We start from the raw sequence: 23,212 nt of genomic DNA, 5'->3' as shown, positions 1-23,212 counted from the left end.
TTCCTGACCTTGTTTCCCCAAAAGGTTTTTCCCAAAGCATGAAACATGTACATATACACAGATACCACCAGCTTTTGATTAAGCCATTCATGTGTCTAACAGCAGCTGCCGAAATCTGGCTACAGTATCAGTCGACTCATATACTAAGCAAAGATGATGCTTGAACACCTGCTGATACCTCAACTGGTCTCTTTCCCTCTTATCTAAGAAAGGCTTCCACTTCTGGATGCAATTATGCAAGTGCCGAACCATATAAAACTAATGGGCCACTGTGGGCATCGAGCTCTGTAAAAACTCCCTCCCTGAAATTGCTTAACAGTCTTAGGTCTTTGCCTGGTAGAGGTGTTGGAAAAATTGTTTTTGCTCTCTTCAGTGTTGAATTCACTACACTGACTGGTATAGTAGCTATACCACCCCATATCCTGGAGTTTGCTGGATCCTATACTTAAAATGTCTAGATTTCTAGCTACTTGGAGACAGGTTGTTGGGTTCTCACACATTCTTGTTTGTAACTCTCACAGAATGAAGTGTGTATTGAGATTACTATGGTTTCCATTGGAGATTGCAGGATCCTCTGAAGGTTGAAAACCTCAGTGTGGGGGTCCCTTCAATATGTGAACATTGATTCCCAGGGTTTTTCCCAACTTATCCAAAATCCTGGAATAGAGGTCTTCTGGTGATGAAGAATGCTCTGGAGGATCAGATATGGGGTCAGAAGGAATCCCCCTTGATCCTTTTTCTAATGCAAGAGGTAAGGGAACAATATCTCAGGACCATAATGACAACTCAGGTGATTGGGGTAGAGTCCTCTTTCATGTGAGGGGAATATTCCTGGGGAATGGCCCTCAGACTGGATAGACTCCTCAGCAAAAAAAAAAAGCGGCAAGGACTAGACTCCACCCATGGGATCTCTGATGAAACTGACCTTGGCATAGAGGTGAGCGGGACTCCCGCTTGGGGAAGCAAATCTGAAACCTTGGCAGGAGAGGTTAAGAGTGCCCTTATTTCTTGCTGTCAGTGAGGCAAAATGACTTCACTAACTCTGGTATATAGACTGTTGTATCCCTTGACCAGGATTTGGGGAGGAACGTTTTCCAAAACCAATATAGTTTCATCTTGCTGAGAAGTTTCTTCTGTATTCCAAAAGCTAACACCTTCTTGGAGCAACTACACCAATGGATGCATGGAAATCAGAGGCATCAAGAAACAAATGGGATTTGGCATTTCCAGGCAAAATCCCTACTCCAGAAGCCACAATGGAGATTCTTACTCTAGAAGGAGGTAAAAGGAGCAAATCTCCTTCAGGGCCTCCTGTTCTCTTTAAGGGCATCGATGGAGCCAGTGAACAATTCAGCAGCATTAAGGGTCTCAGTGTCAAGGGCCTCTGCATCGATGGCACCAAGAGAGTTATCAGCGGTGGTGCCAGGGCTTGATAAGTCAATGGAGCTGAGAATGCCAGGTCAGACCCTGACCTCCTCTTCTACTGTGCCAACTGCACAACCGGTTCTGACAAATGGAAGTTTCTTCTTTGTATATGCTGGTGAGCCCCACGGGACCTGTATAGAGATCAAGATCTTTTCAGTCCAACCTTTCTGCATTTTGCTCTGCTCCGTTGAGGTGGGAAGCTTGAAGGCCTGCACTGAAGGGGAGCGAGCCCTGTTCAATTCAGTGCAAGGGGAGCACAAAAAGGCTCTGCTCCAGAAAGAGCTACTGTGGCTCTTCACTGATCTGTATAAATCCATCTTCAAGGTTCTGGATTTACATTTGTAGTGACATCCAATCACAATGACAACAGGTGCATTGAGGTCATCAATAAACTTTCTGCCAAATTCATAATTCTTGAAGCTGCAGAGACTGGCCTTCTTCTTTGTTTTTGGAAAACTGAAGTGCTGTTGAGGGGCAGACGAGGCAGTGAGACATGTGTTGAGAGGCCAAATGTAAAAGAAAAATATGAATTAGAAAACAATGAGAGAAAGGCTTCATGTACTTGCAACAGCTCAGCTGAAAAAGAGCTGAGGGGCTTATTAGCAACTCCCATGCATGCTCAATGAAGCAAAAACTATGAGCTAAGAGAGAAGGACCATTTGGCACTATCTGATGTCACTCTTGTTGTCATAGCTAATTCAACCCAACTTGCTGATGGAGAATAAATCTTTAAAAGGATAATATCTTTCTTGTCTGTCATGCAGGTATAGGCTGGGGTCAGGATCGCAGAGCTGGGCTTGCGTTGGTCTTCAACTTCCCTCGCAGGTTGAACTCTTGGGTTCTGTGGGCCGGTAGGGTTTGGCTTCACCAGCTGAACATCATGGTAAAGCAGGATGGATGAGACTGGACAGGCAGGTCAAAGTTGGACAGGCACTGGCTGGAAGTGGATACCAATGTAGGGCAGGCTGGGCTGGAGCTGGTACAGGGCAAGCGGAGCTGGAACAGATGTTAGGCAGGCTGCACTGGAATAGACACTGGTCAGGTTGGGCTGAACTGAATGCTGACTGAGCAGGGCCAAAGACGAGGATAGGATTAGGGAAACACTTGAGGGCAGACCCAGGTTAGAAACAAAGGACTGGATACTGGAACAGGGACTGGGACCAGATACATATACAAACTGGGGTAGGATACTGAGTACAAGCAGGGCTGGACTGGGGACAAGGGCAAGGCTTGGAAGACAAACCAGGAGTAAACTGAGCAGGGCAGAACAGGTACCCAGACAAGTGTAGCACAGGGCCAAGACAGATAAGAACAGGACTAGAAGAATAAGGACAGAACAAAGAACACAGAAGGCCCAAAGGCCACTAAGAAGGCAGCCCCATAGGCCGCTATGCATAAGGGCCAGAAGCCACTAGGTGAAGGAGAGGCCTGAGTAGGCCACAAGACAAGGAAAGGGCACTGAGGCTTTGAACAGGCCAGATTAAGTAAGGCTGAGGCTTGGGCATAGTGTGAACAGAAAGGAGGTATGTAGTCAGGCTATATATGAGGCTCACAAAGGACCTCTGGTGGAGGGAAGGCTGCGTAGCAGGCTGAACATTGGCATAGAGAAAGCAAATGTTGCTTACCTGTAAAAGGTGTTCTCACACGACAGCTGGATGTTAGTCCTCACATATGGGTGACATCAGGATGGAGCCCAATCACGGAAAACTTGTCAAAGTTTCCAGAACTTTGACTGGCCCCTACTGGGCATGCCCAGCATGGCACTAACCCTGCAACCAGCAGGGGTCCCCCTTTAGTCTTATTTGAAAGCTACAGGCACTGCCGAAAAATAAAACAAAACGTTAAGAACCCAACTCCGCAGGGTGGCGGGTGGGTTTCGTGAGGACTAACATCCTGCTGTCCTGTGAGAAAGCAACTCTGCCCGAGCAATGCACCAAATGCACCCAAAGACGTGCAACAGGCACAACAACAGGGGTGGAAATTTGGTTAGGAGGGCATCCTGAACGGGTCAGTGGAAGGATGTTGGGAAGTTAAACTGAAAACAGGTTGCGTAGAATAGACTGGTCAAAGATGGAATCCTGTCTGCCAGCTTTATCTAAGCAATAATGGGCTGCGAAGGTATGGAGAGAACTCCATGTAGCAGCCTTACAAATATCAACAAGCGGCACCGAACGGAAGTGAGCTACTGATGTCGCCATGGCCCTGATAGTGTGCGCTTTTACATGGTCTTGCAGCGGAATGCCTGCTTGCTGGTAGCAAAAAGAAATGCAGTCCGCTAACCAGGAGGAGAGGGTCTGCTTTCCCACAGGATTTCCCAATTTGATGGTATCGAAAGAAACAATCGAGTGGATTTCCTGTGGGCTGATGTACGGTCTTGATAGAAAGGCTAGGGCACGTTTGTAGTCCAAGGAATGCAGAGCCTGTTCGCCTGGGTTTGAATGGGGCCTGGGAAAAAAAAAGGTAGGTAGGATAATAAATTGATTGATATAAAATTCCGACACTACCTTTGGTAAAAATTTAGGGTGTGTGCGGAGCACTACCCTGTCATGCAGACGTTTAGTGTAAGGCGGGTAGGTAACTAATGCCTGCAATTCACTAACTCTGCGAGCAGATGTGATAGCGAGAAGGAAAACTACTTTCCATGTGAGAAAACGAAGATCACAGGAGTGGAGAGGCTCAAACGGAGGTTTCATGAGCTTTCCCAAAACCACGTTAAGGTCCCAAGCAGGGGCTGGAGGGCGCAGTGGAGGTTTTAAGTGGAGCAAACCTCTCAAAGCGTGTTAAAATAGGAACATCCCCCACGCCCTTATGAAAGGTGGCTACCACACTGACATGCACCTTGATGGAGGAAGATTTCAGGCCTGACTCAGACAGGTGCCAGAGATAGACCAGAAACTTCGCCGTGGAACAAGTGAAGGGGTCTACGGATATAGAAGTGCACCAGACCGTAAACCTCTTCCATTTAGAACGATAAGACCTTCTCGTGAAGGCTTTAGTGAACCTACCAGGACTCGGGACACCAACTCTGAAAGGATAAGAGGTTGGAGAATTGACCTTTCAACATCCAGGCAGTCAGAGATAGGGTCTGGAAGTTGGGGTGGCGCAGGCATCTGTTCTGAGTTATCAGAAGCGGATCCTTACCCAGAGGAATGTGGCGGCGTACTGATAAGTCCTAGAGGATTGGAAACCACACCTGGCATGGCCAGAGAGGGGCTATTAGAATCATTAAGCCTTTGTCCCTCCGTAACTTCACGAGAGTCTTCGATATGAGTGGAAGTGGAGGGTAAGCATAGAGGAGACAGCTGGCCCATGAGAGGGCAAAAGCGTCTTTCGGGTGCGAGTGGTGGCTGCAAGTTAAAGAGCATAAGTTTTCCACTTTGCGATTGTGGACTGACGCAAAGAGGTCTATGTGAGGGTAACCCCAACATTGGAATATTGTGCCCGCTACCGCGGGATTGAGAGACCATTCGTGCGGAAGAAACTTGCGGCTCAACTTGTCCGCCAACACATTGTCCACACCCGGCAAGTAGGTGGCTGTGAAATACATCGAGTGGGAAAGGACCCATGCCCATATGTGTGCAGCTTCCTGACAGGAGGTAGGAGCCCATTCCCCCTTGCTTGTTGATGTACCACATTGCCACCCGATTGTTGGTTTGAATCAGGATGGCCTTGTTTGAAGGGAATCCTGAAAAACCCTGAGGGCATATCTGATTGCCCGAAGCTCCAGGAAATATATCTGATGTTTGGCTTCCTCTGGAGACCAGGTTCCCTGAGTCTGCAGATCGCCTACATGAGCACCCCACCCTAGGTTGGAGGCGTCTGTTGTCAAGCTAAGTTGAGGTTCTACAGCCTGAAATGGAAGGCCTTGAGTTAGATTGGAGAGTTGCATCCACCAGGCCAGCGATAGTCGGAGCTGCATGGTAACGTGAACAATGCTGACATTGGTTGACAAGCCTGAACCCACTGGGATTTTAGGGTCCACTGCATAACTCATGGCTAGGCGGGCCAGTGGAATGACATGCACCACGGACACCATGTGACCCAGCACTATGAGGAAGTGAAGAGCAGTTAAAGATACTTGAGTCTGTAAATGATGCACCAGAGAGGCCAGGGTGAAAGCCCAATCCTGAGGGAGGAAGGCTTTCGCCTGTATAGTGTTTAGGTTGGCCTCTATAAAAGATAGGGTTTGGGATGGAACTATCTTGGATTTGGGAAATTTGATTAGAAACCCTAGGGAGATCAGGGGATGGAGAGTGAGATGCAAGGACACCAATGCAGCTTGCTGAGCCGGAGCCCTTATCAATCAGTCGTTAAGATAAGGGTAGACATGGACACCCTGACTCCTGAGGAAGGCTGCGACTACCACGAGGCACTTGGTGAATACTCGTGGAGCAGACGCTAGGCCGAATGGCAGTACATGGTACTGGAAGTGACTAGGGCCAGCCAGGAATTGCAGGAATTTGCGATGAGATGGAATAATTGAGATGTGTGTGTACACGTCCTTTATATCTAGAGAGCATAGCCAATCTCCTTTTTGTAGAAGAGGAAGTAGCGAACCCAAGGTTACCACCTTGAACTTCTCTCTTTGTAGATACTTGTTTAGGGTGCGAAGGTCCAGAATTGGACGAACGCCACCTGACTTTTTTGGGATGAGGAAATATCGGGAATAGAACCCCTGCCCTTGTTGGGAGAGGGGCACTGGTTCTATTGCCCAGGACTGGAGGAGGAGTGATACCTCCTGTTCCAGAAGGGGAGAGTGGTCAGATGATCCCCAAGTCAGCCAAGGTGGGGAGACTGCCGGTACAGTCAGGAAGTTGAGGTGGTAACCCTGAGTGACTACCGCAAGTACCCACTGATCAGTGGTGACTGTGCCAAGTGTTGGTGAAGTGGCACAAACGACCGCTGACCGGTACCCGATGGAAGAAGAGGTTGGCCAATGCTCTCCAGGAAGGAGTCAAAACCCTGACGCTGGTCCTGGCTGAGCAGCAGGCTGGGTCTTCTGAGGCCGGGACTGCCTGGACTGACCCTTTTGATAAGGCTTGGAAGGGCGACATCGGGAAGGCGGAGGATAATACCTTCTTGGTTTGTAGGCCAGTCGTTTAGAGTCTCGGCTGAATGTCCTCTTGGAGGTGGACGAGAACTCAGCAGGCACTGAAGAAAGTTGACAGCATTTCATGATGGTCCTTGAGCTGTGCCACAGTCTCCTGAACGTTATATCCGAAGAGATTATCCCCAGCACATGGCAGGTCAGCCAACCTGTCCTGTACTTCTGGTCTGAGGTCTGAGGATTTCAACCAGGCCCACCTTCTTGCACTAATCCCTGCTGCAGACACTCTAGAGGCAGTGTCAAATATGTTGTACGCAGCGCAGACCTCATGCTTATCAGCACCCAGAACTTTCTGAGCTAGAGCATGAAGGTCATCCTGAAATTGGTCAGGTAAAGATTCAGAGAAATCCTGTATCTTCTTTAAAAGGGTTCTGTTATACTGGGTCATGTAAAACTGGTAGGAAGCAATGCGAGATATAAGCATTGAGCCATGAAAAACCCATCTGCCAAAAGCATCTAGGCATTTCTGTTCCTCTCCTGGAGGTATGGAGGAATGAGGTTTGGAACGTTGTGCCTTTTTCTGGGCTGATTCCACAACTACAGAGTGATGATCCAGTTGTGATCTTTGAAACCCAGGAGCTGACTGCACAAGATAGGTGGCATCTGTCTTACTGTTGACAAATGGTACTGAATCTGGGTACTCCCAATTTCTCTTTAACAGATCAATTAGGATTTCATGAATAGGAATTGACATGATTTCCTTAGGAGCATCAAGAAACTGGAGTACTTCCAGCAACTTGTGCCTTGAATCTTCTTCTGTCTGAAGTTGAAAAGGAATGGTCTCAGACAATCTGCATCGATGGAGGCTGGAAACCCTGCAGTGCTTTACCGATGGTCTCTTAGATCATCCGATCCAATTCCTTGGGAAGTCTGGGGCGGGGAACCCTGGCACTAGAATAGGAGGCAGTACTGGCGTAGCCGGAGGGTCCACCGGTGAAAATGGAGTCACAGCGCCCTGCGCCGATAAAGGTGGAGGAACACCTCGGTGACACGGTCGCAGAGAAGGATGGGGCCTTCTCTGGATGGGATTTGTCGGTGGCTCTGTTGACACCAATGCCAAGGACTTGCCTGGTTCGGCGGACTGAGCCTTTCGATGCTGGTGTCCATGCTTTTCACAATGTTCTCCTCTGACCTTTTCCTGAGGCGAAGAGGAAAAAGTAGACACCTTCGGAGTAGTCAATGCCGGTCGGGCAGCACCAGTGTCCAGTTGCTTACGGGAGGTCGATGGCACTGGCTCAGAAGAAGTCAAAGCGGTCGATGGAGTCTGGAGTTTCGAATGAAAAAAACTCGATCTTCTCCAAACAGGCTTTGCGGCCCTTCGGCATCATTTGGGCACATTTGATGCAAGTTAGGGTATCATGGTTGGACCCCAAGCATAATACACAAACTCTATGCAGGTCTGTGATGGACATTGTCAGAGGACAATCGGGGCACCGACGAAAACCCGACACCATGCCTTCGACAAAAATTTAGCTGCAGTGTGGTCGATGACCAGTAGGCCCCGAAGGGAAACCTCGACTGGAATCGACCACAAGCTAGGGTAAAGCCTTACCTTTTGACCGCGGAGTACAGATATCGATAGGGGGATTCCTATGGGGTAGAGGTTTTTGAAAATTTTTAAAGAAGTTCCGTGAGGAAAATTCCTGTCAGGAATCTCAAGAGAGCTCCTTAACCCGAGTGGCTACTGCTGCACGGAAAAAAAAAAAGAGACTGAAGGGGGATACCCTGCTAGATGCAGGGTCAGTGCATTGCTAGATGCAGGGTCAGTGCATTGCTAGAAACTTTGACAAAAGTGTTCCATGATTGGGCTCCATCCTGATGTCACCCATATGTGAGGACTACCATCCTGTTTGTCTTGTGAGAAAGGGTTTAACTACACAGTATTTATGACATGAGCTTCGCACAAAATGTTATTTGCAGTGTGCTTCAATAGCAATATTAATCAAATAGATGATACAGTATCCCAGCACCCTGCACACATTAAGTGGTGCAGCAATCTGTAACTTTGCCTTTGAACAGTAGATGCATGGACAAGGCAACAGAACGATTCAAATAAAAAAGAAACTACCTTTGGGAGAAAAAGGCACCATCCTTATTCTGACCAGATCTTGAGACCTCCAAAAAAGGCTCCCTGCAATACATTTGTAACTCTGAAATCTTTCTGGCTAAACAAATCACTGCCAAAAATGCCATCATTAAGGTGAGTAGCCTGACTGAAGTCTAAGAGGCTCAAACTTCTGTCCTGCCAAAAAGATCAAAGCCAAAGTAAGATCCCAAGAAGAGACCTAATCAAGGCCTAATATGCTTCATGCTCCTCGGGAAACATCAAGATAAGAAGATAGGAGTTTCCCTTGTATTTGTCCCCTATAACATGAGATAGCCACCAATTCAACTTTCAAGGAATTAAGAGCCAAACACTTAGACTGTCCTGCAAAAAAAATCCAGAACCTCAAAGAGAAAAATCTTCTGAGATTCAACTGCTTCTCAATACATTAATGCAAAAAAAAAAAAAAAAAAAAAAAAAAAAAAAAAAAAAGAGAACACACCCCAAAAAAACAAAACAAACCAAAGAGGTAGACATCTTGCTGGTCTTTAGAATATTCACAATCTCCCCTGAGAATAAACTCTCCAAACTAGTCAAGCCCTCTCAAAGACCAAGCCTTAAGACAAAAGAGTTCCAGATCCTAGTAAAGGATTGGACCCTCAGATAGAAGGTCCCTTTGCCGACGAAGGCGCCAACTGTTTGCCATGTAACAATTGCGCAAGGACTGCATATCAAGGGCATTTCAGCCAATCCGGAGCTACCAGATTCATGACACCCAGATGTCCCTATATTTTTTTAATTATTCTGATCAAAAGCCATGGAGAAAACATACAAGGGCACCTCAGTCGGCCAAATCTGAATTAGAGATTCAGAGCCATAGTCTCCTTTCTTCTGCTGTAAAACCTGCTGATCTTTACATTCTTGAAGGCTGCCATCAAGCCCATTAGTGGGATTCCGCACCTGGCTACTATCATGTCTATTGAGCAGAGACTGTTTTTGTATGTTTGTACAGCACTGCATGTGTCATACAGCACTATAGAAATGTGTAGTCGTAGTATTCATATTCCATCCGAGACAATGACCCCTCTTCTGAGTCTACTGCACGACGACTGAGAAAGTCTACTTGGGCTTTGTCCACCTTCAGTTTTCCTAGCTCTTCCCAAACATTCTCTTCTGGTAAAGGGAGTTTCATCCATTCCACTCCCCTCCAGTTTCTTGTTAACTAGCGACGGTCCTTCTCCGGGGTCTTCATTAGTGAACACCGAACTGAAGTATTTGTTTAATATTTCTGCCATTTCTTCATCCGTCTCCACCCATTGATCCTTTTCACCTTTCAATTTCAGTATACCACTTTGGACTTTTCTCCTTTCACTGATATATCTGAAGAATGTTTTGTCACCTCACTTTACCTCTTTAGCAATCCTTTCTTCTGCTTGACTTTTCACTTTGATTACTTTCTTCGTCTCCCTCAGTTTCACCAGATATTGTGATCCTCCCTTTGGGATCCTTTATATTTCTTAAACGCTGTTCTTTTATCTTTTATTTTATCGGCAATCTCCTTTGTGAACCAGATAGGTTTCATTCTTTTCTTGCTTTTCTTTACTTTTCTAGCATATATATTAGTTGCTTCGGTAATTGCTCCTTTTAGTTTGGCCCACTGCTCCACATCTCTCGTTTTCTCCCAGCCTTCTAGTTCTTCCCCCAGGTACTTTCCCATTTTAACAAAGTCCGTGTTTTTGAAACATAAACCCGGGTCTGTGTGTGACTTCTCCGTATCCTATTAGTGATATGAAACCATACCATTTGATGATCACTGGTGCTGAGGTGGGCGCCCACCTGGACGTTAGAGGCATTATCTCCATTAGTGAGCACTAAGTCGAGTATAGCTCCCTCCCTCGTAAGCTACATTACCATTTGTTTGAACAGAGCCCCTTGCAGGGTATCCACTATCTCTCTACTACTGTTAGATTCCGCAGAAGGGATTCTCGAGTCTACATCCGGCAGGATACTGAGGGAGCTCAGAGATGTGCTGGTGGCTCCGCTGTGTGACCTGTTCAATAGATCCCTGGAAATAGGAGTGGTGCCGAGTGATTGGAGAAGAGCGACAGTGGTCCCGCTTCACAAGAGCGGGAGCAGAGAGGAGGCTGGAAACTACAGGCTGGTTAGCCTCACCTGAGTGGTGGGAAAAGTATTGGAGTTGCTGAAGGAAAGAATAGTAAAACTATCTACAAGCAGCAGAATTGATGGACCAGAGGCAGCATGGTTTCACCAAGGGAAGGTTCTGTCAGACAAATCTGATCGACCTTTTTGATTGGATGACTAAGGAATTGGATTGAGGAAGAGCGCTCAATGTCATCTACTTGGATTTCAGCAAAGCTTTTGATATGGTCCCGCACAGGCGGCTTATGAATAAAACGAGAAGCTTGGGTGTGAGAGCCAAGGTTGTGGCCTGGATAGCAAACTGGTTGAAGGACAGAAGACAATGTGTTATGGTAAATGGAACTTACTCTAAAGAGAGCGGAGTGCCACAAGGGTTGGTGTTCGGTCCAGTCCTGTTCAATATCTTTGTGAGCAACATTGCGGGTGGGATAGAAGGTAAGGTTTGTCTATTTGCGGGTGATACTAAGATCTGCAACAGAGTGGACACACTGGAAAGAGCGGAGAGAATGAGACTGGATTTAAGGAAGCTGTAAGATTGGTTGAAGTTATGGCAGCGAGATTCAATGCCAAGAAGTGCAAAGTCATGCATATGGGGTGTGGAAATCCGAAAGAAATGTATTCGATGGGGGGTGAAGGGCTGATGTGTATGGAGCAGGAGAGAGACCTTGGGGTGATAGTGTCTAATGATCTTAAGTCGCCAAAACAATGTGACAAGGCGATAGCTAAAGCCAGAAGAATGCTGGGCTGCATAGAGAGGAATATCAAGTAAGAAAAGGGAAGTAATTATCCCCTTGTACAGGTCCTTGGTGAGGCCTCACCTGGAGTACTGTGCTCAGTTCTGGAGACCGTATCTCCAAAGGGACAGACACAGGATGGAGGCGGTCCAGAGAGGGCGACCAAAAAAGTGGATGGTCTTCATTGAATGACTTATGAGAGATTGAAGAATCTAAATATGTATACCCTGGAGGAAAGGAGGAGCAGGGGTGATATGATACAGATGTTCAGATACTTGAAAGGTTTTAATAATCCAAAGTCAACGACAAACCTTTTCCGTTGGGAAAAAAAAAAAATCAGCAAAACCAGGGGTCAAGATTTAAGACTCCAGGAAGGAAGACTCAGAACCAATGTCAGGAAGTATTTCTTCACAGAGAAGGTGGGGGATGCCTGGAACGCCCTTCCAGAGGAAGTGGTGAAGACCAAAATTGTGAAGGATTTCAAAGGGGCGTGGGATAAACACTGTGGATCCATAAAGCTTGGAGGATGGGAATGAAGAGAAGAGGTATGGGGGTGGCTTGCGGGAATGATGGCTACTACCTGGTGATTAATACCCTTATTCAATAAACATTCACACGGTTAATGCGACTCCAACATTGCTCTATGCTTCAACAGCAAGAGGAAATGTGGAAAAGAGGATCTGCATTCAGGCAACAACCAAGGTAGCGCAGTCTGGGTATACAAATAAGTGTGGGAGTAGCTTACTTGTTGCGGCTGTTACTACCCCGAACCAGTTAAGCCTGTTACTTCACTTTGAATGCATATCCAGCGCAGCTCACTGCTTTAACGGCAGGGGGGAATGAAGAAATAGGATTTACATCCAGACATCAAACAAGGCATTGATCTGAGCAGTATGCGTATACAAACTTCGGGGTAACTTGCTCGATACGACGGTTACTACCCTCAAACATTAGGCCTTATACTTCACTTTAAGGCAGCTCCAACATTGCTCTCTGCGTCAATGGTAGGGATGGAAGGAAATTAGAATTTAAAAAGTTACCAATAAGGGCCCTGAACTCAGTGGTTGGAGCAACAGATAAGTATGAGAAAATAAGTGTGAAAGCTTGCTGGGCAGACTGGATGGGCCTATTGGTCTTCTTCTGCCATCATTTCTATGTTTCTATGAATCTTCTCTATTCCCACTATGTAGGATGCTGATTAATGACTCTGATGTTTTTCTGACCAGGCAAACATTGCTACCTCACCTGCTACCTGTTGATTTCTTGTGCCCCCCCACCCCTTTTGATGGTTGGCATAGGTGACCGCCATGACATTATCAGACATTCTGACTGCTTGATTTCTCAAAAGCGAAACATGTGAACCACAGCGGGAGTTATTCACTTCTATCAGCACTCACCTCTTCACCATCAGAGAAAATCCTAGAGAGCTCGTTGCAGCAAGATACCACCAATGCTTCATCCTCCCTTCTCTGTGGGCTGTCCTTTAAGGGACCCATAGTGGGAACCAGGGTGGCCAGTGCTTCCCAGTAACGTCACGTGACTGGGTACTTAAGGCCTAGCCGTGCACCCTATCATCTCCTCAGCCATAGGCCATCTACAATGTTAAGTGTAGTGTGTTGCTGCTCCTGCGATCCTGCCTTGCCTCCTCCCTCCAGCCCGGCCTTGCCCAGCCGCTCTGCCTGCCCTCGGACTGACTTCTGGATCTGACATAGCTTGGATCTTAACCTCTAGCTCATTGCCTGTCCTTAAACTTGCCTGGACATTGATCATCCCACTTTGTCACCTGCCTCTGACCCTAGTCTAGCCCTGGGCCTGTGCTCATGCCACTTGCATAGAGACTCTCGTCCAAGACCTGCCAGACTCCAAGGGGAAAAGAATTGGTATAGGTGAAGTTCCTGTTCTGTTTCTTCCCTGCATAGCTCTGCCAGCTGTTGATGAAGGCCTATGGGGCCTCCCTTGTAGGTTGAGCTAACCTCCCCACAGCAACAAGGATCCACAAATCTTACACTTTGTTTCTAGATGACTGATGGACAAGCACGACTAACTGAAACCCCTCCCCCCCCACCCCTGCATGAAGTGTCCCAATGAGCTTCCCATCCCTGCAGGCTTTTATCTGTTATAACAGACACCCAGGATGGGGACTCTAGTTCCACTCCTAAGACTAAATTAGTAATTTCAACTACAGTTTAAGTTTTTCCAAACATTTTTGGCACCATCAGGACTGCAGAGCCCATCTGGATAGCAAGGCACCCTTCAGTGGTCTCAGGTGAGCCTTTGCCCAAAGAACCAAGTCCAGTGCCGCTGCCATGGAACTAAGTCTGCCTTTGGGCAGACAGCAACAAAAGGACTTATTTCTGCAGCTTTTGAATTCTTTGCCCTGTCACATGGGCTCAACCCGCCCTTATTTTGAATAGGGCTCCCAGATATTCCAGGGTCTGGGAAGGGACCAAACTGCTTTTAGAAAAAGTTGATTATCCAACCTAGCTCCTGCAAAAACTGCACAATTCTCTGGGTAACCACTTCAGTTTCCTCCTCTATCTTTGCTCTTATCAGCCAATCATTCAGATAAGGGTGAACCAAAAGCATTCCTTCTGCACTACCACCCTACCATTCTTTTGAGAAGGTCCTTGGAGAATGGCTAAACTGAAGGGAAGAGCCTAAAACTGAAAATGATCTCTCAGTACCACAAAATTAAGGAAATACTGGTGCTCATCTCTGATGGGGATATGGAGATATACTTCCGTGAGGTCTAGTGAGGTTAGAAACTCCCCTTGCCTCAGAGCCAAAGAGGCTTACTTCAATATTTCTATTCTGAAATGAGAAATTCATTAGCCTGCTTCAAATCCAAAATAAGATGGAAGCACTGTTCTTTCTGGGTACCACAAAGTATATCCAACAACCTCCAAGACCCTCTGGGCCTAGGATAACAGCTTTCAAGGCAAGAAACAAGTCCAATGTTCCTTTTACAGACTCCTGCTTTAGCACAAAGTAACAAGGGAAAACTATAAAAGCACCGGAAACCGGCCGAAGTATTTCTAGGGTGTAGCATTCCTGAATAATCACCAGCACCCATTGATTAGAAGTAATTTCGGACCAAAATCAACAGAACCTTGACAAACATCCCCCTATCTCTGGAACCTGAGACTGGACCCTAAAATCATATTGGGATGTTCAAGAGGGACCTGATCCCCAAAAATCCATCTTTACCTCCTCTTTTGGTTGAACAAAAGGATCAATACCTTCAAACAAATCAGGGATTCCCGAGAATCAGATGTCCATCCTTGCCTAAAATGCCTGGGGTCCTGAAACTTATTTCAATGTGGCAGAGACCTTGAAGAACCCTTGGACCTGTTCTCCAGCAGACTGGAAACCTTTAACTCACCCCAAGCCTTGGCCATCTTCTCAAGCTCTTCACCAAACAGCTGTCCCTTAAGAAGAAGCTTGGTCAGATTAGTCTTAGAAATAAAATCTACAGACCAGTTCCAAAGCCATAGGAACCTCCTTGCTTCCACTAATGACGTCATTCCTCTGGCTGCCAATCGCAACAGAACAAAGGAAGCATCCACTAGGTACATTGCTCCTGGCTCTAAACTACAGAGGCTCGTCCAATTCTTCTTGAGCATGCTACAGTAGATGGAAATCATACCTTGCCACAATATGTGTACAAGCAGTTGTCTGCAAAGCCACGCTGGCAGCTTCAAAGACTATCTTCTTGTCATGTGCATCTTTCAGGGAACCTCCTCCTTCGCTTTGAGACTGAACAGACCAGTGCATGTGTTTTCAGAAAAAGAAATTTGTCTTTCCTGCAAAGCCAAAGGATACAAACGTGGTCAAGGGGAGGCTTCCCTTAAAGTTTCCTTCTGGGGAAAGAAAGTTTGCTCCAGATCTTTAACAGCATCATGAAAGGGAAAAGATCTGGAGAGTTTCCAAATACTGACCATAAAAGTATCTTCCAAACTGGGAGCTGCCTCCTGTCAACCACTATATTCAGCGTACTCGGGGCCTGCACAATTAAGGAAACCAACTCACCCCAATGCAAGAGTTGGACAGAGAAGGGATCCTCACTCTCAGGAGCGTATTCCCCTTCTTCCAGATCCTCCACATTCAGGAGTCTTTTAAACCTGGGTCAGAGAATCCCCGGAATCAAATAACCTGTCTTCCTCAAAGTTTCTAAAATCAACTGTTCTGGGCTTTTTTTTTTTTTCTTCTTCTTTCTCTCAGCCCTAAATTCTGCCAGTTTAGGAATACCTGAAGCATATCCAGGGATCAAACCTTGTACTACCTCTTAAAGGCTTGCTGAAAGCACTTCAAAAACTCCTCAGAAAAGGAAACCCAGAAAGAAGAGGCATCCACCACAGGAGGAGCAGCTGCATCCACCCAAGGCTGCAGTCTGAGGAGGAGACATTGCAGAGCCCTTCACAGGGCCTGCTCTTCAGTGCCGAGGAAAAGAGAGCACAAATCTGTAAGGACCCAAGGTGACAGGATTCTTTGCCTTATGTACTAGATCAGTTTTAATTAAGTACTAGAACATTTCATTTGATAAATATTAATGCCTGCATATAAATACCTCTTTTGTAATCAATGTTTATTTGCTGCCCTATGAGGAAAGGCTAAAGATGTTACAGCTGTTCAGTTTGGAGGAGAGATGACTGATGGGGGATATAACAGAATTCTACAAAATGATAGGACTTTAACAAGTTAATAGAAATAGAATAGTTAATGTAAATAGATAATAGAAGGACCAGGGGGGCACTCCATGAAGCTAGCAAGTAGCTCATTTAAAACAAATTATTTTTCACTCAGTGCATAGTTAAGCTCTAGAATTCATTGCCAGAAGATGTAGTTACAGCAGTTAGTGTATCTGGGTTTTAAAAGGGTCTGGATAAGTTCCTAGAGGAAAAATCCATAAACTATTACGGTAATTAATATGCAATAGTAGCTTGTGATTTATCTAATGTTTAGGTACTTGCGACTTGGATTAGCCACTGTTGGAAATAGGATACTGGGCTTGATGGACCCTTGGTCTGACCCACTATGGCATATCTTATGTTCTCTTATGAATTATAACTATGAATGTCACTTTGTAAACCATTGTGATCTATATATGGAACGACTGTATATAAAGTGTCTAAAACCGCTCCTATGACCCAGACTCTCCAGGGTAACAGCAGCCATCTGTGTTCTGCTGGCATGATTCCAAATCCCCCCCACCCCCGGAGGCCACATTGCAATCCTGTAGCTCTCCCTGACATACATGCAGCACCTCTTTGCCAGCCTCTTCTCCTCCAAAGGCTGCTGCAGAAGCCCACTTCCTATGCTCTGCCACTGACATATTTCTGCCTTTCCTACTCTGCAAAGGCACCATCATAGCCAGCAGAAAGTGAAAATTAAATTGCAGCGATGCTGCCTGCCACTGCCACAGCCCCGTGGCTCCAAAGACTCTGTTCAAGGCACCACCCTTTCAGAAGTCTTTTTTTTAATCTTTATGAAAGTACACATAAGGAGAACAGGAACAAAGCAAGCAGCAGGAGGCTGGCAGAGGAGAGAGAGGGTGCAGATTAAGAGAATAAGAAGATAAGAGTAGCACAAGACCCAAACAAGCCCAGAAGTATCCCTAGCCTTGGCCTGCCTAACAGAAGGAGGGAGCCTCAGCTTTCACCTCAGGAGCTACCCTCATTTATTTATTTATTAGTATCTATCAATAGGGCATTGCTCAACTGAGGGAGGGAGAGCTAATCTTTTACCTCAGGAATTGCTCAATGACTTCCAAATTAGCCTACAAGGCCTCAATTCACAGCATGGGATGCACCTGCTGAAGATAGAATACTAGCAAGCTGAGATCAGGACGATTGCTTATTCATTTTGGTTCTCCTGAAAACCAGACTGGCTAGTGGGTACTCCAGAACTGACTTGAGAAACACTGCTTTAAACTGCTGCTTAAATGCTTCTTTTTTTCTTCCTTATACTTGCTTACCTTCCCATTAGACTCCGTTATAACAGATTCCATCTTACATTCTGTTCTCCATTAATACCCCGACCTTTTGGGCACAAAGACTATAAACTACATAAAAAATGTATTTTATATTTAAGGGAAAGGTATGCCCTCCAAATACAAAACATTACCTTTTCCTCAGTTACCTTTCTTATGCAACAAAACCACAATAAGAGTTGTCCAAGAGAATCATCGGTGTCCTTTCTGACTCGCTGGAATTCCTCCATCTTGCCACATTTCCACTCATGGAACATATCAAAAATGTTTTCTGAATCTTCTGCTTCAGTGACTTGACCATAAGTTTCAGCCAATGTCCTAGATAAAGCCTGTACAAGATATAAATATAAAGTGGTACATTCTCAAAGTAGGTATAGCATGTCTCATACAAGCTAATTTGCCATAGCATGTGCTGCACCAACCTGAAGTATGAGCATATACAATGTCCTGGTATTATGATGCTAATCTTATTTGATCAATAAGCCTCTTGGATCATGACCTCTGGAGTTGTTTCTCATTAGGATAACATGTTCCTGTAATAGTAATTTTTAATTTGTTTTTAATAAGTTTTTTTTTAGTGTGTGTATATATATATATATATATATATATATATACACACACATACACAGATAAACATCTTTTCTATATTTTATATTTCTATATCCTCCCCCCCCCCCCCCCCCCCCACCACCCTCAGTATTGACCTGTACTCAAGCCCATGCTAACAGAACTAAATAACGAAGGGTAGCACCCAACCAAATTTCCGGACTACCACTTCGCCACTGGCAAAAACCAGACCGAACAACTGCTAAAAACTGCTCCATGAATCATGTCTGCAAAAAAAGGAGTTTCAACAATAAAAAAAAATTAAGCAGGTTCTGACCAAGACAGTCTTTCGGTATCTGAAGAAAGGGGTGGGCCTCTGGACTGATCTGTGGTATTACAGGAACGAGAATTAGCAAGTAAGAACCAATTTTCATTTCCTGAACATACCCAGATCAATCCAGAAAAGTGGGATGTACCCAAGCTACCCTACACTGGGCGGGAACCCGAAAGACCCGCACGAAGCACTCTCCCCCCGAAGGATGTTCATCAAAAGCCTTAACGTCCAATCGGTAATGTTTTGTAAAAATGTGAATCGACGATCACACTGCTGCCCTACAAATCTCCTGAGGTGACAGTAACTGACACTCCGCCCAGGAGGTAGTCTGAGCCCGAGTGGAATGAGCTGAGACCCAAAGACACCTGACGCCCTCGGGCTATGTATGCTGCGCAAATGGCTTCCTTAATCCACCGAGATATGGTCGCCTTTGACGCTTTGTCCCCCTTTCTTTGGGCCACCAAAGAAAACAAATGATCGGAACGTCTGAAGTCATTGGTAACCTCCAGATAACGCAATAAGGTGCGCTGCACATCCAAAAGATGAAGGTCTCTGTTCTGAGAAGACTCCCGGGACAGGTTAGGGAATCCCGGAAGCTCCAGTTTGACTGACGTGAAAGGCTGAAACCACCTTAGGAACAAAGGACGGAACCGTATGTAACGATACCCGATAGTCGTAAATCCGATGGAAAGGATCCCAAGACAGCGACTGCAACTCAGATCCGACAGGTCTAGCAAATTGCCACCAAAAACACAGTTTTCAAAGTCAGATCTTTCAGGGAAACTCCACGAAGAGGCTCAAAAGGAGCACCAATAGAACTTTCAGGACTAAATTCAAACTCCAATCCGGACACATCGAACGGATGGGAGGGCGCAAATGTTTGACCCCCTTAAGAAACAGAGCAATATCCGGATGCGCTGCCAGTGAACAGCCATCATAGTTTCCCCGCAAGGCACCTAGAGCTGCAACTTGTACACGAAGGGAATTGAACACCAAGCCCTTAACAAGGCCCTTTTGCAGAAAGTCAAGCACCCGAGGAACATCCACCACTAAAGAGTCGCAGGAATGCTGATGACACCACGTCTCAAAAAGCTTCCAAACTCTCACATAGGCCATAGAGGTGGCTGGACGTCTCGCCTGCAGGAGGGTGGAAATGACTTGTTCTGAATAACCCTCCAAGCATAAACGTCTCCTCTCAAAAGCCAGGCCACGAGAGAGAAGCGATTCTCCCGATCCGTAAATATGGGAACTTGACGGAGCAGATGCGTTAGATGAGCCAGCTGAAGTGGACCCTCTAGAGCGAAGCATACTAGATCCGCGAACCACGGACGACGTGGCCACTCCGGCGCCACCAGAATCACCCTTCCCGCGTGATGCTCTATGCGACAGAGAAGCCGACCTATGAGGGGCCAGGGCGGGAAGGCATACAGAAGAATCCCCGTGGGCCAAGGACACATGAGCGCATCTATGTCCACAGAGCCCTATTCTCTGTGACGGCTGAAAAAACAAATTGTTTTTGCATTCGCCTGCGTTGCCATCAGATCCAGCTGAGGAGTTCCCCAACTGGTGCAAATGAGATTCCACGCCTCAAGAGATAGTTCCCATTCCCCTGGGTCTAATTGCTATTGGCTGAGATAATCTGCTTGCACGATCTCTACTCCCGCGACATGGAATGCAGCAATGCTCTCTAGACGGCGCTCCGCACAGGTGAACAGAAGACGTACCTCCAGTGCTACGGTGGGACTTTGAGTCCCGCCTTGCCGGTTGATGTACACCACCGGTCGCGTACAGCCCTGGTCTCGAGCCTGTTTATGGACCAGGATCTTTCCATTGCCAACCAGAGTCCTTGGGCAGACCTGTCTACACACACTGCCCCTCAACCTGAGAGACTGGCATCGGTATAGATTATCAGCCAATTTGGAGTGTCCAAATCCACCCCCCGGTTCCAGATTGTCCAGCGACAGCCACCATGACAGACTGGCTCTGGATTCCGGAAGTAGAGGCATTGGTAGATGGAATTGCTCCGACTCCAAGCTCCAGCAAGACAAAAATGCACGCTGTAAAGGTCTTAAGTGAGCGAATGCACAAGGAACCAAGTCCAAGGTTGAAGCCATGGAGCCCAGGACCTGAAGATGCCACACTGTGGAATTGTTCCTTCAAAGAAGGGAATGTATTTGTTCCTGCAACTTCCCTATTCGGTCCACCACTAGAAACACTTTGCCCAGCAAGGTATCAAATTGTGCTCAGAGATAAATCAACTTCTGAGTGGGTTCCAAGTGACTCTTCTGCACATTGATTACCCAACCTAGGGATCGCAATGTTCACCATGTGCACCGATCTATCGCAGTCCTCCCGAGATTTCGTGCGAATCAACCAGTCGCCCAGGTACGAGTTGACCAAGATTCCCTCCTGACGAAGGAAGGCTGGCACCACCACCATCACCTTGGTGAACATGCGAGGAGCTGTTGTGAGACCAAAACGAGAGGGCTAGAAATTGGAAGTGTCGTCCCAAGACCTTGAACCGCAAAAACATCTGGTGATTCAGCCGGATTGGAATGTGTAAATACACCTGTGAGGTCCAGAGAAGCGAGAAACTCCCCTTTTCGAACCGTGGCCATCACTGTCCTCAGGGTTTCCATACGAAAGCAAGGAACTCGAAGGCAATGGTTCACCTTCTGCAGATCGAGGATGGGCCGAAACGTGCCCTCCTTCTTCGGGACCACAAAGTACATGCAGTACAGACCTCGTCCCTGTTGAGCCCCCAGAACTGGGACAATAGCTTTGAGCTCGAGAAGTTTTCAGAGTCACCCGGACCGACTCTCGCTTGACACTTGAGGCCACTCAGGACTCCACAAAAACCTCCCGGACTGGGCGCGAAAACTCCAGTGCATACCCGTCTTTGATCACTTCTAAGACCCAGTGGTCTGATGTAATTCTTGCCCATTCAGTGTAAAAGTTGGATAATCTGCCTCTGACAGCTTCGAAGTCGGAATGGGTGCTCGTGGCTTCATTGGGGGTTTTTTATTACTTCCTGCACCAAGATCTCCCGAATCTCTTCCGGGCTGGTGACCACCTCGAAAGGACTGCTGTTGCCCCAAAGCAGGCTTAGAAGCAGGAGGTTTCGGGGCACTCGCCGCTCTGAAGCGGCGAGTGCCCCGAAACCTAGCTCGAGGAGGGAAGATTTTCTTTGAAGATCTTTTATCTTCTGGCAACAGATTGCCCTTTGATTTGGCAAGCAGCTTTACCAGCTGATCCAGATCCTCCACAAACAGGAGCTTGCCTTTAAAGTGTAGATTACAAGGCTGGGGACTTGGAGAACAAATCCACCACCCAATTTCGTAGCCAGAGGAGACGCTGCAGTGACACCAAGGACACCATACCTCTTCGCAGAGGTCCTCACCAGATCACACAAAGCATCTGCAACATAAGAGATGCCTGCTTCTAGGCGGTTGGACTGTAGAGCCCCACTGTCGCTCATACTGGCCCCGGCAGCAGACTCCTGGACCCAACACAGACAGGCCCTCTGCATGAAGCTAGCACAAACTGCCGCCCGAAGGCTTAGGGCGGCAACCTCGAATGCTTGCTTCAACTGGATCTCCAGTTTACGGTCCTGCATATCCTTAAAGGCAGCCACCCCAGCAACCGGGATAGTAGGTTTTTTTTCGTGACTGCTGAGACCACGGCGTCCACCTTTGGAATCTTCAGTAAATCCGAAACAGGCGATAACGGGAACAGTTTCGCCATAGCTCTGCCCACCTTCAAGCCGGAATCCAGAGTCTCCCACTCCCGGGTCACTAGCTTGCAAGCCTTCTTAGGTAGAGGAAAAGATGTTGTGGGACCCCTAATGCCGTCGAGGACTGGATTGACACCCTCTTTGTCAGACTCTTCTTGAGAAACCTTAAGTCCCAGAACTTCAAGGACCTGGGGAATAAAGGGTCTTAACTCATCCCGCTTGAACAAAAGCACCACACTGGGGTCATCCACCTCCGCAGGAGGGTCATCAGGCTCATCCGGATCATCAGTATTCACATCAGCTGGATCCGGCCGTGGATCCGGGTCTGCCGCCCCTACTACCCCAGAAACCGGCATCGCCCCAGACCCCGGGGAGAATCCCCTGTGGGGTGAGCCTGATCAGGGAAACACTGATGAGGGTCCGTACCCAGACCTCTTTTCTCAGGCGGGTCCGAACCTGCCCCCAGGAGACCAGGCCGCTTTACCGCTGAGCATTTCCTTGCCAGGAAAGCCTAGTGCATAAGGATGACAAATTTTGGGGAAAACCCCTCCGGCTCCCCCTCCCCCACTGGCAAGTCAGCTGGGGTGATATCATCGGTTCCCCCAGCGAGGTCTTCCCTCACTGGGGGCTAGAACAGGCGGAGAATCCTCTTCCCACGAAGCCAAAGGCAAGACAGACATTCCCTCCCTGAGGGAGGAGGCAAGAAGCCCTGAAGAGCCCTCTAACCCCGGGGAACACGCTGCGCATAAGGAGGCCACATCTAATGCCTGGCCGCGTGACCCACACGCGCGGCAGGCCTGTTTTTGGTCCTAGCCACAGCAGTGCGCCAATAGTCTGAAGTGAAATAGAAAATGGCGTGAATGAAAAAAAATGCTCAGTGCCGCAACGTGGAGAAAATTTCAGTCAGGCAGGGCCGTAAAAAACAAACTTGTCACGCTGCGGGCTAAGAGACTACCAGCTGAGGAGAAAAAAAAAACACGCAAGCAGCTGTGCCGCAGGAAAGGAGCCTGTCTATAGTGAAATCGCAAGGCCCCCCAGTAGGGAAGCGGCGAGTAAACGAGGCACACAGAGAAAAACTCACCTTTGCCCTCAGAAAACTACCCGGAGCCCCGGGGAGCTGAGGGGAACACTGCTGACAGC

The 23,212-nt window shown here is 47.2% G+C and overlaps 1 protein-coding gene across 8 annotated transcripts in view; it reads right to left on the bottom strand.

Moving 5' to 3' along the window:
- The window catches only part of STK31 (serine/threonine kinase 31), a 482,717-nt gene that overhangs the window by 210,422 nt on the left and 249,083 nt on the right, over positions 1-23,212 (bottom strand). For 7 of the 8 annotated variants that reach the window (XM_029589101.1, XM_029589104.1, XM_029589105.1 and 4 more), the window contains one exon: positions 17,609-17,788. The exons of the other annotated variant lie outside the window; for it this stretch is intronic. In XM_029589101.1, coding sequence (XP_029444961.1) covers positions 17,609-17,788 — 180 coding nt within the window. The remainder of the gene's footprint in view (positions 1-17,608; positions 17,789-23,212) is intronic. 8 annotated transcript variants of the gene reach the window in all.

This window comes from Rhinatrema bivittatum, chromosome 2, assembly GCF_901001135.1.
Source record: "Rhinatrema bivittatum chromosome 2, aRhiBiv1.1, whole genome shotgun sequence".
NCBI lineage: Eukaryota > Metazoa > Chordata > Amphibia > Gymnophiona > Rhinatrematidae > Rhinatrema > Rhinatrema bivittatum.
Note: the sequence above shows the minus strand (reverse complement) of the source record. Positions and strands in the feature narration are given on the sequence as shown.